This window comes from Crocodylus porosus, unplaced genomic scaffold (genome assembly GCF_001723895.1).
Source record: "Crocodylus porosus isolate Cpor-Errol unplaced genomic scaffold, CroPor_comp1, whole genome shotgun sequence".
NCBI lineage: Eukaryota > Metazoa > Chordata > Crocodylia > Crocodylidae > Crocodylus > Crocodylus porosus.
The window spans coordinates 8786577-8806542 of NW_017728949.1; the positions used below are offsets into that span (position 1 = coordinate 8786577).

Here is a 19966-nt window from a genome sequence, read left to right on the forward strand (position 1 = left end):
ATCAGGGATCCTGGTTTTCCCTGACAAAAAAAATTGAAAATTCACTGATAAAAAAAATTGCAAAAAACCCCAAAATCTATGATTAAAAGGAAAGGACCCTCACTCTCCTCCCCAAACCCCCCCAGCCCTGGTGGTGCTCCTCACTCTCCTCCTCACAACTCCCTGGCCCTGCTAGTGACCTTCACACTGCACCCCCCATAACCCCTGGCCTTGCTTGTGCCCCTCACTCTCCCAGCCCTGTTGGTGTCCCTCACCCCACACCCAAAGCTCCCTGGCCCCCCCAGCCCCGCTGGAGGGGCCCCCCAGCTGCCAGAGCTATGGAGCCAGGGACTCAGGTCCACAGCCCTCTGCTTCCAGCAGGACATGGCAGCTGCTGCAGCAGCATGGAACGCAGATCCACCCCCCTGCTTGCACTCCTGGGGGGGCAGGGGGACCTGTGCCCCTCAGATCTGTGCATAGGGTGGGGACAGGCTGCCCACTGCAGGCTCATGCTCCCTCCCTGCTCTCCTTCCCCCAGGGCCTCTACAGCCCAGAGGGTGTGACTCGGCACTACAAGGGAACAGTGAGACCGCACAGGGATCTCCTTGCCACTGTGAGCTCTGCATTGCCCTGCCTGCATGGCAGCCGCAGGGCTGGCAGCACAGGGTTGTGTCCCTCACTGCTGCTGTGTGGGCAGAGGACTCACCAGGGCAGTACAGAGCTTGCAGTGGCAAGGAGATCCCCATGCAGCCCTGCTGTTCTCTCCAGCACTGGGTCACACCCACTGGGCTGCGGAGGCCCTAGGAGAGGGCAGCAGGGCAGGAGCCTGAACCCACAGTGGGCAGGCTATGCCTGCCCCTGCCCCATGCATCGATCTGGGGGGCATGGGTCCCCCCCCCCCCGCCTGGGAATGAGTGCAGTGGCGGGGAGTTGCCCCCACCTGACCCACTCATAGCCCCGTGGCACTCCATACCCAGGCCATGCAGCCGTGCATTACAGCCCCAGGCCTCACACACCACCCAACTGGGCAGCAGCCCCAGCCCTGCCCAACTCCCTCCCTATGGGGGCCTCAATACTCCCTCTCCCCACCCCCCACTTACCTACGGGAGCTGCTCTCCAGGCCTGAGCACTCTCTACCCACTCCGTTCCAGCCCCTTGCAGGCTGGAAATCTGCCAGCCAGCAGAGAACTCTTTGCAAAACTGCAAAATCTGTGGGTTTCTCCATTAAAATGAGAAATCTGTGTTTTCCTCTGATTTCCCATGGGAAATGGAAAACCCGGATCCCTGCTGAATACCGACTATTTCTCCAGTTTATACAGGTCATTCTAGATACTAATTCAACTTTCCAGAGTGCTTGCAAGTCCACTCAATTTGGTGTCATCCACAAATCTGGTAAGTGTGCACTCAATCCCATCATTAATGAAGAAGTTAATACCTGACCCTTGACAACCCCCTGGGGAACCTTCCCTCAATACCACTTCCCAAACAGACATTGAGTCACTGATGATCAATGAGCATGATGATCCAACCAGTTGTGTATCCACCTTAGAGTACTTTCATCTACCAGTCTGAATTTCTTTAGTTTTTTCATGAGAATGTTGTAAAAGATTGTATCAAAAGCAAAATATCTAAGAATTTATTCATATTTCTGCATGGGTCAATACACATTGGTTAAATAAAAAAGGTCTTTTAAAGCAGTTAGAGGTGCAAGAAAAGATTTTATATCATACATGTGACAAAAAGCAGTTGAAGAAAAAAGTGGAAAAGGCAAAATGTACCATGTAGAGAAGGTACCTTATGCAAGGCCAATTTCCTGAAAAATATAATATTTTATGGTCCCCTAGAACTCAAGTGAAACTACTATATTTTGGGTGCTGCTGCTAATTTCTATAACTTATATGTAATAAATATTATTTATGCACATGTGTAAGATATACACTTTACATATATACACATATATATATGTACATATGCTCTTCAATAAATACACTAACTTCATCTATCTTGAAAAGAGAATTAAGGAGAAAAGCAACTAAAAGACAATCTAAACAGCAAAGAAAAATAAGCAACTGAATCAACTATCAATCCAAATAATTATGTAGAAGGTCAGACACACGCATGTTTAAAAGTCTGGAATGACAACCAGAGTCAGTCAGGTTCTTAATTCAGCAAGATATTTAAACAAATTCCACTGAATTCAATTATGTCTAAAAACTGTCCTTTCTTGGTTTCTTTCCTGTCATTTGCAGTTTCCTTGTATCTCCCAAGTAGTACAAAGATTCAGGACGGCTCATTTTTTTTTACCACTGTAAACGTATTAGTTTAATAGTTGATACAGTTGAAGTGTAAACATTGTTATACCAGTACGAAGGTGCTTACAACTATATATCTTGCTCCTGATCAAGTCTAAGACTCAAACCCTAACAAAGGCTAGAGGGTAGAGGATTTCACTTTCCTATTCCTCTCAAATGACATTCACCCAGAGCATAACTAATCGTGTTTATGTGGGTGGGATAATTTTTCTTCCTATATTCCTCATCATCTCCCACCTCCTAACTTCTTTGCCTGTTATCTTCCTTTCTGATCAGTTCAGATTGTAAACTATTTTGGAAAGGAAGTATTGACCAAAAAAAGCTAAAGCAAGCTCTAAAAGCATTAAACTATTTTGAATCACATACCACTAGAAGGAGATGTTTGAAATTCCACCCCTAATGCTGAGGTGTCTACTGGATCTGCTTTGATCTCGTCCTTTTTTAACAATGTTTCAAAATACATATGAAGAGGGATATCTGAAAAATCAAAGAAAGAGGCACATATGCAACCAAGTCAGAAAACCAGCAATGGGCTCAGAACTTAAGACAGTGCCATGATTTGTCTAAAATGCTAACTATGACAATCTGCATAATATTCAATATAAGTAATATTGCTGCCTTTAGTCCACTTACTCCCAAAAAGGGGTGGTAGTACAGAACAAGCTCTGGCATAAGTGACTGCCTGTGTATAGCACTCCAGTGTCATCAGATACTCACAGAGAAGGACATCTGTAGGGGACAGATATCTTCAAAAAGAAACCTTGAGAACAAACAGGTAAGAAATAATGAAAGAAAGACATTTGGGTAAAATGAAATACTAGCTCTGTGAAGCACGATGTCATGTATAGCTGGAAGGAGAACAAAGTGAAAACATGTAGACAGGGACTTTGATGTGAACTTACCCCCACCAGTTTTTTTCCCTCTTTATACAAAAGGTAAACCTTTCCTGACAACAATCTGGCTGCGCAGGGGGGGGGTGTGCACAGCCTAACCAAAATCCATCTGCCCAGGAGCAGGTGAGGGAGTTGGGGTGGAACAGCCCCAATCTGGATGTGCGGGAGTATGGGGGGAAGCAGCCCAGACCTATCCAGACGCATGGGTAGGGCAGGGGCAATGGGCCCAGCCCCATTCCCACTGGGCTACAATGACTCAGGTGACCCAACAAAGAAGGCAAAAAGGAAGTTGAACATGCCTTCTGTTTGAATTCTCCCAGAGGTGGGACTGGGCACAAGAGTTCCTTGGGCAGCAGCTGTGCACAGGAGTGTCATTGGCTCCACTGCCAGTGGCAGGGGGTAGCACCTAGGCCAGCACCACAGCTGCTGCTATTTCTGTGCCCCCCACCTCCCTGAGGACTGGCACCCAGAGCTGATGCCCCAGTCATCCCCACTTTGTTCCACTACTGAGTTCCACCCAAGGAAGGGTTAGTCTGCAAAACAAATCTCACGTGCCAAGGAATTTAGATGTTGTCGTAAGGGTAAAAAGGCTTAGAAAAGAGGTCTGTGTGAGAAGCCTTTCAAGAAACAAAATTACAGTAATAAGAACAAACAAACAAAAAAATAAAGTCTTCATGCTTGGCATAAAGACAGATAAATTATCAACAGAAGTAAGATGGGCAGCTGCTAAATTAAAGAAAAGACTAAATTAAAGAGCCAAAATGATGGGCGATGATCGTCCAGCCTTTATAAGTTACCTTAGTCTCATGTGCGCTGAGCATCTCCCAGTACAAAAATCTTCCTAGCCCCAATTTTTATTAACTAGTAAGAACTTATTTCAGTGATTGGAATTAATCCAACTTGTTCTTTGTCACAGAATTAAAGGAGACCTGCAAGAGATTTTTTTAAAGCTGGCTCTTTTTTTCTACAAGGGTGTTTCAGAAAGTAATGGCAATTTCTAAATAAAAATCAATGCGTGCAATAAGTAGGAACCTACACTGACAGTGGCATTGTTGAACATACCCATCATTTACAACTATATAGAGTAGTGATGTGGTCCAGTAAATAATCATTGCACACAAAATGCTTTTATTTTAAAGCTGTCATAATTTTCTGAAACACCCTCATACCTTATGAAATATAAAGATCTAATCATTTTATTCTCCTATTTACTTTTTACCTAGGAAATATCACAATTATCTTCTCTGGTCTTTTGGGAGTAGGGAAAGGGAGAATCAGCTGCATATTTCAGGGTCTTTATTATAATCCCCCATCCTTTAATTAAAAGGGTTGGAATTTTTTTTTCCAGATTATCCACTGGCTAAAAGAGAAACAGCACACATCTGTTTTAGAGACTCCTCCAAGGCTTCTTACATACATGCCTGAACTGGTCAGATTCCTAGACAGAGAAATGTTATTAGGCCTGAGGTTTGCTGCAACCATTGACATGCTTGGCAAATATCTCTGATTCTATGGAAAATCTATAGGGCAAGGCTTTGTATTGGTGGTGACTGACCTGTCCAAAAGCAATAATATTTCAGTGAACTTGTCTGACTGCAACATACTTATTACTTGTAAGAGACCTAAGGAGACCTTATTTTACCCTCAGAAGCAAAAACAGGGATACAAGAAGCCAGGAAGAACACAGACAAAAGCTATCTTCCTCGTTTTCGGTATGAAGAGATACCTTAAATAAAAGTCTTGCCCTCTATCTATACCATTAAATAACTTCTTTTATAACTTCTTTCAGAGTTGATTTCTTCCCTTTTCTTTTTCTACTTTAAAACAATTATTTTCTGTTAGTTTTTTAACCCCCCACTTGTTTGTCTGGACATTCTTGTTGCTGCTCCTTCAGGCAGGTGGTATAGAAATAGAAGCATCAAATCTAGAGATCAGGAGCTCAGTAAGGGCTAGCAGAAGGATTTCAACAGAGAATTTAAAAACATTCTAAGTTGTTATCACCTTCTCTTTAAGAGTCTTTCTGAACCTTAGGATAATTGTAAGGAAAATTAAAATGCCGAGAAATCTTAAAAGAGAGTAAGACTAACACCTCTGGCAAAAAGTGGGTTTGGTTAACGAATCCAAGACAGTCTTAAGGAGCTGCAACCACTAAAACAGCCTTAATTTCAGGCTTATCCTATCCTGAGAAAGCCCTCAATATTGATGGGATTACTACATGGGTCAGTTACCACCTGGTAGCAGGTTTCCGTAGGGCAGAAATCTCTCAGACAAAATTCAATACCAAGTATGAACATCACCCCCAGGGACAGAGGGAAGTGAAAGAAGCTGCTTCAGCCCAGTCTCTCTGTGTACACGAATATATACATATCTTGGTTGCACTGCAGTGTATGTGTGAATGTGCATATATATGCACACACAGAGACACATATAACATATACATACACACATGTATTCCATCCAATACAACCCAGATGAAGTCACTGTCTGAGCATACCATGTCTTATTTTTCCTAACTTTTTTAAACCACCAACCTTAAGGTGTGGACACAAGTAACAACTGAAGTCTTTCAAATGCCTATGAAATGTTTCAAGGGGCCCGCTGTTTAAACATGCATGGCTTTTGTAATGTTCATAAAGCAGCTGAAGTGATCCAAAATAGTACCTTTTGAAATGTCTATTCTAAAGCATTTCAATTCCTGTTATGTGTACATGGGGGCTGAAGACCAAAATGTCATCCAGAATCTTACAGTGCTCCATGCTCCCCATCCTGGAGAAAGAAGGAAGAGCAGGGTGGACAGTTTGGTAGGCTAACGGACAGCTTGGTCCTATTTCTATACCTTGGTCCGTGATGCAGCAGCACTCAAGGGCCCACTGCTGGTGCCAGGCTCTCTAGGCTCAGTCCCCTCTATTTCTCCACTCTGGTGAGAGGAGGAGTGAAGAGTTAGGAGGGAACTGGGACTTGAGAATTGGAAGCCTGGTGGTGGGGGAGCAAGCAAGTCCCCCTTACTCCTCCAGAGACATCCTCCATCCTCTGTAGGGACCCCTGCCTAGAGAGCTATTTTTGCTCTGGAGAACAATTTTAAAATGTTCCAGCCAGGGAGCAAGCACTACAGGGGCTCCACATGTCCCTCAACTAACATGATTAATTTTTTAAATGTTTCCAAGCCTATTTAACTTTTCAATGTTTCAAAAGCTGGTTGTCTATGCCCTTAATGTTGATTTACCAGTATTTCACATCTATTTTAACAGAATACCATCTATTAATACCTAGTTGAAGTTAGTTTCAAGTATTATGATTTCACTTTACAAATCATGTTTTAATGAGTTTTTAAAACTGTATGCATGTTACTGCATGAAAAACTAAATTAAACAAGGAGGGTTGACTAATTATGCAAGACAAATGCATACAGTAAATGGACTGAAAAGTGAAATAGCCTCCTCTCATCTCTTGATTATAGTCCTCTTAATTGCTACTTTTAACTACAGAAAGTAAGACTTTAAAGAGCAGGATGAATTTTTTAAAATGAATGTCCCTTTAAATTAGGCTGAGTATATCTGTCAGCGTGTCTTTGCCAAATCATAAGCAAGAAATTTCTTGGAAGAAGTTATTTCATTGACAAAGCTTTACAATGTTTTAAAAGCTAGACATGACAAATGCAGTAATTTTTAAAATGCAATAATGAGCTGCTAGAAATAAGAAATTAGACATCTCTCACCTGAGGGGAATGATAACACAGGATGGAAAGAAGAGTCCAATTCTGGCATATGTTTTAGTATTCTGGTACTCTGCTCATAACTGCTCCAGGTAGAGGCTGGTGCCATGCAAGGTAGCTGTGTATTATATAGAAATGAGGCATCTTTTGACAGCAAAGCCTGCAAGAAAAATCAGAGGTATCATTTTTATTCACTTTCTAAAACTGGCCCACAAATAAGAATAGTTTAAAGTTACAGCTCAGTGCTATGTAAATTAAAAAAATATATTTTTATAATCTTGAACTAGCCTAGAAATAATAAATACGTACTATCTGTGATGGTAATTTTGGACTATATATATATATATATATATAGTCCAAAATTGCCACACACACACACAAACAGCAGAATTTTATTTCTGAAGTAATTTGCAATTTAAAAGGTAATTGTTTCCAATCAATAATATTTTGGTATCTCTTCGACAAATACTATTGTTCTAGTTGGCACAGTATACACGGTAAGTTCACACAAAGAAAATATTTTTGCAATAAACATCCAACAAAATACTGGCACTTCCTTTCTTAGCTTGTATGCTCTCCTCAACTTGGAGCATGAATGTTTCCACATATTTTAAGCCCTTATGTAAAAACTTGATTACACATAATAAATACATTTACACAAAGTCTCAAGAAGGGCAAAGTCCTTATCTTAGACTATACTTTGTGAAGGCAAGAGAAAAGACAGCACATAATACAAAACAGTATTTTTTTAAAAAGGGATAGAGTGGGGTGTGATATAATAAAAACTAGGTAGGGCTACATGATGGATAGTGAAAAACCAGTATAGGAAAAGATACAGAGCTAGCAGCAAGACAACAGACATGGTGAAAAGTAGTTCAAAGAAATGAGAGGAGAGATAAAGGGAGCAAGATCATGCTTAGCTTGGAAGGCAAGAATGAAGATCTGAATCTGATACAATTAAAGGAAGCTGTGGGAGGAGTAGTAGAGAACTCAGCTTAACTACAAGAGAGGTCAAGGATTCATAACAACCTTAAAAAAATATTGTCTGTAAAACTGTTCCTGTCATATTCAATTTCAAATGTATACCTCAGCAAGTATGTAGAGTTGAAGATTATAGTCTTCTTTCCACTAACTTAAGAGCTTCCATGCTTCATTCACTATTTTGGACATCTTGAACATGGATTTTGGGAGACTTGGATTTCATTGTCTAGAAAGGTATCTACTGAAAACCCTCAGCTGAACCTGAAACTTGGGAGGAAGGAAAGGAGGGTGGACAAGTATGGACATTTCAAGGTCTCCTGCATACTATCATGTTTAAACTGGACCATTGCCATACTTGTGCATTATGACTTCTGGTTACTAAATGATAATAGCACTGGATATTTATGAATTCTCCATTTCCTCAGAGAAGATCTATATTACATGAAGACAAACATCTCAACTTGGATGTAGTTTTCATATGACCAAATCAACAAGGCATGGAAAAACTTGTGAATTAAACAATGTTTTGTTTACTGTCAGAAAGTGGTAAACCCTTTAACAGTCTGCCTCCTGCTAAGAATCATTCCAGCATGTATTTTTCTGGTGATGAAACTTCTTTATAAGTGGTAGTGCACTGATTCAACTGATGACAAAGTAAATTCCCTCCATAAAATTGGTGGTTCTGTCAGAAGGTATGATTTTTTTTTACTTCAGGGAATAAAATAACATTTAAGACGTTCCATACTAATTAAAACTATTTTCTTACTCTCAACCCACATGATTCAACATCCTGACTCACTATTAACAGTAGTGGCTATTGAAATTATCTGCTCAGTGTACCATGGTTTTAGAGCAAAGGAAACCTCTAATTGCAGAGGTCTACACATCAAAGACTTCTTTAAGAGAAACATTAAAATACCTTTCTTGGGAAAATATCATTTCATTGTAGCAATAACTGTCAATACATTTATATCCATACTCAGCTTTAAATGCTGGCAAACCCATTGAAATCAACATGTTTAAAGTTAAGTATACACTAAGGACTAAATTATATTCTACCTATTTGGCACCTGTTGGACTTGGGGTCTAAGTGCAATTTGATTCTATCCTGTTCAAGTCCCTGAAAAACTGTTAATATTAAACATGGATGCTTCTTCCTTGCTTCTTTTTGTGACACAATCTTAAGGGTCGGATCAGGGGTGGGCAAAATATGGCCCATGGCCTGTATCTGGCCTACCAACTGATCCTATCCAGCCCGCCAGCTGCCACCAGGAGCTTGAGGAGGGAAGACTGTGCCCCACACCGCTCTGCTGCAGCTAGGGCCAGGCCAGGCAGACCCCCCTGCACCCTCCAACCCTGGATCTATTCCTCCCCCACCTGGCCTCCTGTTGGTGCTCTGCAGTCCTAGCACTGTGGTTGCTGGACCCACGCAAGACAAGAAATGATGTGGAGATGAGTAGCTGCCCTGCCTACCCACCATATCTAGTTACTGCTGCCATGGCGCTGTTGGCAGTGAATCTGTGCCCTATGTGGTGGGGCTTGGCCTGGGGCAGCCTCTCCTGACTTTCCCGGTGCGGTTTGGGGGCAGTGGCTCATGCCAGTGGGCAGGAAGGACAGCTACTTGGCATGCTGCATCACACCCCATCACATGTGGGCCTGGATGTTGGTGGCTCCAAATCCAGGACAAGAAGCTGGGCAGGGGGGAGGAGTCTGCGCACTGCACATCTCAGCCAGCCCTGGCTAGGACAGAGTGGAACAACACGGGGAGCAGCCCTCCCTCTCCAGGCTCCCAGCAGCAGCTGGTGAGCCAGACAGGATCAACTGGCATCTCCCCCCAGGTCCTCAACAGCTCACCAAAACTCCCCAAGTGGCCCTCTAGCCCAAATAACTGCCCACCCCTGGCTGCATGATGGTGCATTACAAAATTAGATGCATTAATAGACTTGAATAGGGTGGAACGGAATTTCAGTTATGTTCCTAGTAGGTGGAAACAGATCCTGGACCTAAATGTTGGCAGGATTGAGATTTTGAGGCATTCTTCACGTTTTATTGCTGGACATTTTTTTTAAGTAACATTTCCGATTTCAGAACCATAAATGAAAACTTGAATGACTCACAGGAAACTACTTCAACATAATCTGTATACACTTGTTTTTAAACTGCATAAAAATGTATTTCCTTTAGAGTCTAAAAGCTGATGCACTCTCTCAGGCATGCATTTCTTTAAACCACTCTATCATTCTATTTACTTGTGAAACCTTAATGACTCTAGATGAAATAAAATCATTCCCTGGAAAATTACAAATCTTTTACAGTAGGTCTCTTTTTCTTTAGAAACTTTCATCACAGTAAAACAAATCCAGAAAACACACAAATAAGGCTGTCACGTCTTTAATATCTCAGATTTCAATCTTGACTTGAAATTTCCTGCTTTAACTCAGTTTCTTCCCTTCCCTTTTACTGTGATGTCAGGTCTGTTATAAAACATGCATTATGTTGTTAAATATCCTAAAGATTCTAATTTATTTTAAATAGTAAATTAATAAATAAAATAAATTAAAGATAGGTAACCACTGTTTGTTAAGAAGGTAAGGGGGTTTTACTCATATATTGTCTGCAGCAACAATTATGAACTCCCGTTTCTAAATTAGTGTTCTAAAGATCCAAGCTAATGGTGCCCCAACAACTGAACAAACATAACCTACATTAAGTCAATTTATATTTAAAAACCCCAAGGCTTAACCAAGACAAGAAGGTACAAGGAAGAGAGCCTTTATTTTCAAGGACTCGTGAAAGTTCGTATAAAAAGCAAAACGTTAAGAATTTGATCTTGCAATTTGGAATGTTGTTTATTACAGTGGTTGAAAATTGTCTAACGGAATATTTTTCAACAAAGAGGAAACTGATTCAGTGATATCAAGAGGTTTTGTAGAAAAAATACTGAAGCACTTCATTTAGATAAGATTAATGCACTTTGTTTTATATCTTGAATTATTAAAACTATGCAGTGAAAGTATAGTGCTTATTAACCCTGATCAAAATGAAATATTTTACTAGTTCAGGAGACAATTTTGAAGTAATTTTGTTTCAAGGGACTCAACCTTTTATTTCAGTTCAAAATAAAAGGAAAATTTAATTTTTTCCCTGTACAACAGAAATTTCAACTTTTGCCCTAATATAGTACCACTAATACTCAACCTTTTCAGTTACTGCTTTTTGTAATTCAATACAAGATGATCCACTGAGCTGCAACAACTGACAAGCAGTTCATGAAACCATGGAACATTTTCTAGAGAAACTAAACAGTCCCAGAAGAGATATCTATAGCAAATCTGATTACAGAGACAACCTTTTATAGCCTAAAAGATATGAGGAAACTCTATTCCCGTATCAACTTCTTCTATGCTAATGTCTCTTGCATGCATCTGCTGAAACTATTTTTCTCCTTTTTTTCTGTGAAATGCCTACACACCTCAATTACTCCTGTGGTTAGTATAATGTTATTCTTACTATCTCTATCAACAATATATGTTCCTTTTAAAATAACAAGCTGTATTTAAAAAGAGAGACAAATTTTAGTTCTTCAGATTCTATAAGTGAAAAGATGCCAAGGGTTTATTTTGTTATTTTTAAGTACAATCTGATCATCAAACTTTAAATACTGTTACTACTTTTACTTATAGAATTGAGACCATATTCTCCAAAGAATACACTACTCTCCAGCAGACTAACCAGAAAGATAGATTTGATAGTGCCACAAAGGTACTAAACCATTCTCAGAAGTAGAATGTATCCTCAGCTTGAAATAAGTTTGCAGGAGAGTTAGAAAAACCACCAACATTTTTTATATTCAGAATTTTGTAGAGACTTCCTGTCCCACGAGCTAAATGCAGGCTCTTGCCTACATCTGGGCAATGCCACCATCTGCAATACCAAACAAAAAAGTTCAACAGCTTGCTTTCAGTACAGTTTAAGGGAAAGCAGTTGTAAACTGCTTTTACATGAAAAGCAAAGCTTAGGCAAATACTGAAAGACATGTTAGACTGTATAACTATTGTAAACAAAGACTCATTAAAATAAAAAAATACTGGCTAAGTAAATTACAGAGAGAAAGCAGGTAATTGTAGTTATGATTCACAAAGAAACCTACCTGGGTATCTTGTACCAACATGTAAAGTCAGAAGCAACAAAGACAATATGGTAGAAGTTTTCTTGAAAAAGTTCTCTATATATTCACCAAAATAGGTGACAAAATGTCACACATACCCGTCACGCATGCCCTTAATGCAAAAGCAAGATGCGTGCATTAGGTCACTAACAGACACTAGGGCCGCGTCCACGAGTCTGGATATTTGGCTCCCCAGGGACAACTAGCAGTGGCACACCTTGTGGCACTGCTCATCCCTGGGGAATGCCTGTGCCACTGGACCTCTGCCATGCACTAGGATCCCCGGGTTGGAGTAGGGGAGGTTACAGCCTCCCCTGGGGTCCTCCCAGGCCTACAGTACTGACAATCCTGCCGCTCAGAGCCTGCCTGGCAGCTGGAGTATGGCTCCAGCTGGCCAGGCTCCAGTTTTGGGCAGTGTGCACCACCCCATTTTGGGCAGTGTGTCCTGGTGTGCTCCACCCCATTTTTTTGCATGTTTATTTTTTTGCAGTGCAGAGAACACCTGAATGTGCAGTATGTGGTGCCACAGACATGTCTGTGGCACGACAAACCACACGGCCGTGTTTGTCTGGATGCAGCCTAAAAGGCATGATGGGATCTAATAAATAATCCCAAAAATCATGCTTCTTACCATACCACATACATATGCATGGCAAGAGGCATGAGTGCGGGACTGGGGACAACAATCATGAATACAAGTAGACCCTAATGCTCTCACTTAACTGCAGCAACTGGGGCTTTAGGGAAAACAAATACTGTGATATTCAACTGTAAGAGCTGGCAACATAACTATTAAGATATTTTTACTCTGCGTCTGTACCCGCTTTCTGTAGGACAACAGCCACATCCTCTAACATTTTATTTGAAGAAAAAAGCAAGTTTTCAATAGTCCTCCATCTTTAGTACATTATCTGTGTATTTGTATTTGTTTTCCCACATGTAATTTTGTCAGTTTTAATCAGTAAATGGAAATACAGAACACCCTGAGAAATTTGCAAAAAAGGAACATTACTTTTCAATCAATCATATAATGAGAAGGGAAGAATCAAGTGTGAGAACATGCATAAACCATTTTGCTAGCAGAGTAAAGTTTCTGCTGCTACCAAGCAGCCAGAGGGTGCATGTAGAGATTGCAGTGTCTGTTGCCACACTCAGTGCTTTCAGCAGCTGATATCTCTGTGGTGGCACAGCTGATTAATGTCATTATATGGACTGCCAAAAGCACATGGATGTCCAAATATTCTAGCTGTGGTGGCAGACAAGTATGGAGAAGTTGGGATGTACTTATGGTGCTCTAAATATAAATTGTGAACCAATCACAGAGCCCAGCACCACTTTTGTGGTCTTCTCACAGCAAGCCCCATGCTGCCGCTGCTTCGCAGAGAGGGCTACCTTTCAAGCAGCCCCAACCCCCACTGCTGATTGATGGAGAGGGGCAGGGCTGCACAAAATAAAGCCCTTTTAGCCAATCAGTGGCAGAAGGAGGAGTGGGCAGCCACCATCCAGGCTGCTCCCTTTCATGCCGGTGGCTTCCACCTCCTGGCAGGCTGGAGCTGGGTCGCTGAGGCTGTTGGCTCCCACTTGGAAGTAAGCATTTTATTTTTAGAAAGTTTTTTTTTCCTGGTGATTCCATGCAAAATTGCAGGGAACACCAGTTTTTGCAGTGATCGCAGAAAATGCCTTTTTTCATAGTTTCCACAAAAACTGCAGAATCACAAACTGAGTAGATCCCTACAGATAAGGCTCTAGATAGACTACAGTGCTTACAGATAGACTGTTTACAACACAACATGGTGGCAGGAAAGGAGTTGATGGTGAAAATTATGCATAAATCCTGAAGTGACATGCCTAGTCAATGAAAATGGTATCAATCCAGTTCAAAATGTATTTCTGTATTAAATAATACTTCTCACTCTGTCTAAACTTCAGAGAGTTATTCCCCTCTCCAAGCCTAGTTTCCAGGTTTTATTTTTTATTGTGATCTTCCAGATTTCCAATTATGCAGGAATACATATATACATACATACCTCTGACCACAATCTAGTCTTCCTTTTAAAATTGCTTAAAAAATAAAAATAGAAAGCAAAAAAGTCCTATTTGCCCCTTCAACCTCCTAAAATTTCTGAGGAGTCTTCAAAAGAGCTCTTTGAGGAATCATTCTACCATCAAAGACTGATTTTTCTCACCTCTGCATCAAAGTAGTACTCAGTCATGCTGAATAACAAAGCCAAGGAAATAAACAAGGGTTGGAAAGGGTTGTAATAAAGCCAGCTAAATCACACCCTATTACACAGCCTGTCCCCACAGCCTGTTTATCTGTGTTATTCATGTGTTATATCTTATCTTTTAGTTTGCAAAGATTTTTTTTTTTTTAGTTAGGATTTATTCATTATATTTGTACAAAACCTAGCAAAATTGAGTCTCGCATTATTATTATGTCTTTTAGGTGCTATCACAAATTGTAAGTGACAGACTCAAGCTGAAAGGAGCTATTTTGGTCAGAAAAGGAAAACAGATAATGTAGAGTAGCTTAGTTTGAATAGGGACAGGAAGATTCTAGGATATAAGTATCTAGAGAAATTTAAATCATTATTTATATAGTATACTTAACTCTACAAAGAAAAGCAGCAGCCACAGAACTAATCTAACTGTCAAATGGGGACAAGAGTTCATGAGTAAGAAAGAACGAAAACTTCAATACTGCTGAGATTTGCTAAAAACAGCTTCTCAAAGGAAGCTGGAAAGATGTGAAAAAAGCACTGTCAGGTTAGTGAAAACTGGAATGTCATTCCAAGCAAGGAGACAAGAATAAAGAACACAAAATGGTTTATTCCCACAAAATAAGATATTCTTGTTCAAATCGCAAGTCCAATAATTAATTGTATTAGAAACAGAGTAGCACAGATAGCCAGGATTATTCATCTCAAAATTGCCATGGTCAAACCATTCCACACATCTGCCACCTTGCTGAAGCAACAGTTCATTAGAAGCTATGAAAGGAAGCCAGGCAAGGAATTAGATGGTAACTGAGTAAAGAAAACTTTCTTTTACTCTTGAGAGAAAGTAGTTAAATAGTTAAGACAATTTTGTCCAACTCATGGCCCACATACCATGTGTAGCCCACGAGGAGTTAAGCTACACCCTTTAGCTCTCACATAGAGCCACTCCACTATTCCAACTGCTGAAGTCTCTGGGTTTCCATTCCCTCCCCTAGGTTCATATTCCTACCCTCACCCCCGGAGTGGGGCAATGTGTTGCAGTCCAGGAAGCCCAGAGATCAGAGTAGCTGTCCCCACCTCCACCCCTCATGCAGGGAGGAATGCCCACATGACATGGTGTGGCACAGCTTAGGGGTGGTTAGCACCAGCACCTGGTTTACTAAGAAGTTGGACACCTGTGAGTTAAGACATTAACTTGGGATTTAGGAGACTCAGGGCCCAGTTTACTGATCCACCATATACTTCCTAGGTGACCTTTAGTGAGCCTGCGTCTAAATTCCCCACCCATTAAAAGAAGCTGATTGTACGTCCCTAGGTCAGAGTTTGTGGCACGGTAGATACCTTAAGATAATGAGGTGCTCAGATATTAGAGAAACAGGAGTTATACATAACTAAAAAAAGAAAAAAATGATGATCTAGTCAATTTCTGCTACAGACCCCAATGTCATACTACTAGTGAATTAAAGAAAAACAACAAAACAAACAATTTGAAACTCTGTATACCTTTAAAGGAAAATCCATCTTTTTGTGTGAGACCAAGAAAATTTGCTGGACTATCTTTTGGTAAAAAGACAGTTGCACTGAATGAGAAAGTAACAGCATCAGCCCCAAGGGCCAGTGCCCATTTTGCAGCCCTATGCTTAGAAATCTTGCCTAATCCAACAATTGGCCTTGGCTGAGACCCAGTGTTCTGCTATTTCACACTGACAGTCTCATAAATGGCTGGGTAACCAACCATTGCAATTGGAGGCTAAGAGAAAGTGACAGTAAGCCTGTTAGACCACTGAAAGAATAAGATTTCTTGAAGGAAGGGATAGATTGATGATGGCTCTTAATTCAAAGACTTGAAAACTATTTAATCTAACTTGTCAGAACATGTTGAAAATGCCTAGTCTGATTTTGTGTCTTTTTTGGCAGAATTATATCTCAGAAATAGATGCATAGTGTCTAGGTTTATCTCCTTACTTTTTAAAATTCTAAGTGAATTTAGCATTTGTGAAAAGTCTCTCAGTTTGACAGAAGTGGAGCACCACTGCTCCATATGCTCCCAGAAAACAGTATTGCACAGCAACAGTCCTAACTTCTCCACACTGCCCCTTCAATTTTCCCCACTGTGTTAGAAGAAACTAATTTAGATGAAAAAGCATGGTACAAGACTTTAGATATATGTAACGCTTGTTTCTCTACTATGAATTCCCATTGGGTCAAATCCTGATAAAGGTCTGGAGGTGTGTGTGTGGATTTGATAACAATCTTCAAACATCTGAAGGACAATTATAGAGAGGATGGAAATGGGCTTTTTTTCTGTTGCTGTAGGGAACAGGACTGGGAGCAATGGACTCGAGCTGAAGCATAGGTAATTTTGCTTGGAAATTAAGAACTTTCTGACTATTGGAACAGGCTGCCATCCTTGGAAATTGTGCTGTTTTGTCTACACTCGTCTTGAAGAAGGTGATCGCTAACACTCAGCAATACACCTTTATCTTCTAGTTTGGACAAAACATAAATTTGTAGCCAGGATCAGCTCAATTCCTGATCAATAGAACAGAAAAATTATACCTTTCATTTCCAACTCTTGCACTATGCCCTCAACTCACATTGCAGAAGTTCTGAGTCACTATTTTTCTGTTAACAAACATCTACTTGCATTGGGTTTTGATTTTTTTAATGAAAGCTTCTTTCTTGATCTGCACTATAGTAAGTGTGGGCCAGATTTTCAAAGGTCCTTAGACATCTAAACCACTTCTGGAAAACACAACAGGCACCTAGTTATCTTTTAAGGCATCTAATTACCTGAGTGTGCAGAGACCCAGTTTCATTTCTCAGAGAATTTCACTTTTTCAAAATTTGATTTTATTCTAGCTTGGAATGAAAACCCCCGATTTTTAAATCCTCTACCACATAGAAAATCTCAACTTTAGGAGTAATCCATATGGCTGGAGGTACTTACTGGCTAAGCCAAGGCCCAGCTCTCTCAGAGGTATTAAGACAATACCCCCAAATTCTTTGGCAGCGCACTTGTTGAGCTGAAGAAAAAATAATATTCTGGAAGCCCTCTGCCTGGCTAGCTGTAGAATTGAGGAGAATGTAAGCCTAGGAGCTGGGGCTTGCAGGCTCTTAGCTCCCTGTCAGCCCATCAGGCAGGCTGCCAATATTCTTGAAACCCAGATGCCTAGGATGCCAAGGAACCAGGTGGTTAAGCTGGCTGGGAGCTAGGAAGGTTTCTGTCCAAAACTTTTTTGTTTTGTTTTCTGATGGACTGTGAAATCAAGACATCTCTGTGGAAACTCTTGATTTTAATAAATTACCATTCTCTGACAAAAGCAAAGGGAAACAACCAATATTGCCATCAGAGAATGTCATCTAACTCTAATATAAACCTTTGTAATTCAGGCCCTTGGCTTAACAGACATACTGCAAAGCACTTTGCATTTGAATGGCAAGTAGTTAGACACTGTATCCATGAATATCAGATTATACTCAAATTTTTCAAAACGCCTGCTGATCTACACAGGGTGGCTTCAATTAAATCAATGGGAATTTGCCATTGGCTTTGGAGGCAGGTTTTCACCTATAGTATTTACTAACCCTTCCCATGAAGAACTGTCAGTATTGCATTATACATTTTATAAATTCATAATTTTCTTATCTTCAGATGCTCTCTCAAAATCTAATTTGGGGATGAAAGATGCCATACAAGGAAGAAATAAAAACAAAAAACAAAAAAAACAAAAAACAAATTTTAAGTTAGCTTAACTGTGCATATAATCAAATATCAGGAGAGCAAAAAGCACCTCCCAAAATCACCAGCTCACTGATTACTTACTCTTCAAAAACTCTAATGCATCTTTAGAATACAAAATGCATCACAGTAATACAGGCTTTTAGTAGCAGCACCATTACAACATAGTTTTGAAAAGGAACAGTAAAACAAAAGAAAAGCATTAAGATAATTTGGCACAAATATTGCTCTAATAAGGACCTTACAATTAATTTGGAATCACACAAGGATTAATCATTTTGTATACCCATTTAAAAACAAGAGGTTCTTAACAGAAACATGCTGTTAATACCAAATTTTATGACTGGACATAGCTACAAACAACATGCATCTTACTGAAGCAGAAAGGAAAAAAAGGCTTTTCCACATTAAGCACTTAATTCCATTCAGTTTTTTGTAATGAACATAATCTTCATTTATAACAGACTGTTTTAAGACTCTATTAATGTTACGAAAGAGACAGCAGAACTGGCGAGGAATGGTAAAAACAGAAACAAGATTAAGATATAGCAGTTTAATTTCCTACAAAATAATGCACTGCCAGCTGTGCAAACTTTCTCTAGTTAAACAAATATTTCTAAAACAAGCAACAAAAAGATTTATGTTTTAGTTTGTTACTTAAGCAGTAAAGTCTCCTAAGAAAATTCTTAACAGCCCCTGACGCATAAAATGAATTTAATAAGCAAAACTCTGAGCAGTCTTTAATTTTTATCTTCAACTCTTTAGCTTTGATCTCCTGCTGACATTCTAACTCATATATTCTGTACATTCTTTAAGTGTAATGAATAATCAATATGGCATACAATATGCTCCTCAAATACCAGACTGATTAATGCAGACTTTGCCAACCAGACTCTTTGCTTTTCCCTTCTTAAGGAAAGGAGATGGCCCTTACCTGTGAATTCCAACAACAACCTTTGTTCATTCTGTATAATTTCCTCTTCTGGAATTTCTGAAGTGGCCTTGTTCGGGCACACATGCTTGCAATAGTTACAGATGGAGATCGCAGCCTTGTCCTTTCTTTTCTTCTTTTTTTAATGTGTTGCTGATCAAGTATCCAGGTACTAGAGGATATTTCCTCCCTGTTGTCTGAAGCTCTGAAAGGTCAAGAAATGAGCAAGAAGTCCAAGAGTTCAAGAATGCTCCAAATACACAGACAGCTTTTCACAACTGGTAGATTTACTCACTGAAGACTGTTAGACTCAGAAGCCGCTGACAAAAGTGAAAAAAACCCCAAACATAAAAATAGTGCTTTACCAGAAGAGGCATCACACATCAGTTTGACTTGGCTTGTCCAACGTCTAACAGAACAAACAGCAATGGTCTCAAGTTGCAACAAGGGTGGTTTAAATTGGATATCAGGAAAAACTTTTCCACTAGGAGGGTGGTGAAACACTGGAACAGGTTACCTAGAAAGGTGGTGGAATCTCTATTCTTGAAGGTTTTTACGGTCCAGCTTGACAATGCCCTGGCTGGAATGATCTAGGTGGGGATGGTCCTTCTTTGAGCTCCTGAGGTCCCCAATTCCTAGATGATCTCCTGAGGTCCTTTCCAAGCCTAATTTTCTATGATTTTCCTTTCAACCACTCAGATAAAAACCAGGTCAAAATGAAATTAAGGTGGGAATACAAATTTCCTATTTTTGCAATAACTACATAATTTCATTAATTTTTTGGTAATTATATTTTAATATAACTCTAAGTGTCAGTTCATGATACATTCCTATATAGCCACATTCCATTGTCAGAGTTACTCTGGTATAAAGAGGGTAGGTCAAGTCAAGTTCATTACCTAGCTTCAATATCATACAGCTACTTACATTCAGCATTCCCTCTAAATTGTGCATGTGCATGGCCACACACAATAAAAAATCATGATGTGCAATACCTTTCTAATGCCATGCACACAGTGGCGTACTGAT

General features: G+C 40.1%; 1 protein-coding gene across 4 annotated transcripts in view; it reads right to left on the reverse strand.

The window, feature by feature from the left end:
- The window catches only part of KANSL1L (KAT8 regulatory NSL complex subunit 1 like), a 98642-nt gene that overhangs the window by 31517 nt on the left and 47159 nt on the right, over positions 1-19966 (reverse strand). For all 4 annotated transcript variants that reach the window (XR_002104433.1, XM_019553647.1, XM_019553646.1 and 1 more), the window contains 3 exons: positions 18941-19142; positions 6900-7056; positions 2658-2768 (listed from right to left, as the gene is read on the reverse strand). Coding sequence is in view for 3 of the 4 variants with exons in the window: in XM_019553647.1 (XP_019409192.1) it covers positions 2658-2768; positions 6900-7056; positions 18941-19142 (470 nt within the window). In the remaining variant the exon portion in view is untranslated. The remainder of the gene's footprint in view (positions 1-2657; positions 2769-6899; positions 7057-18940; positions 19143-19966) is intronic.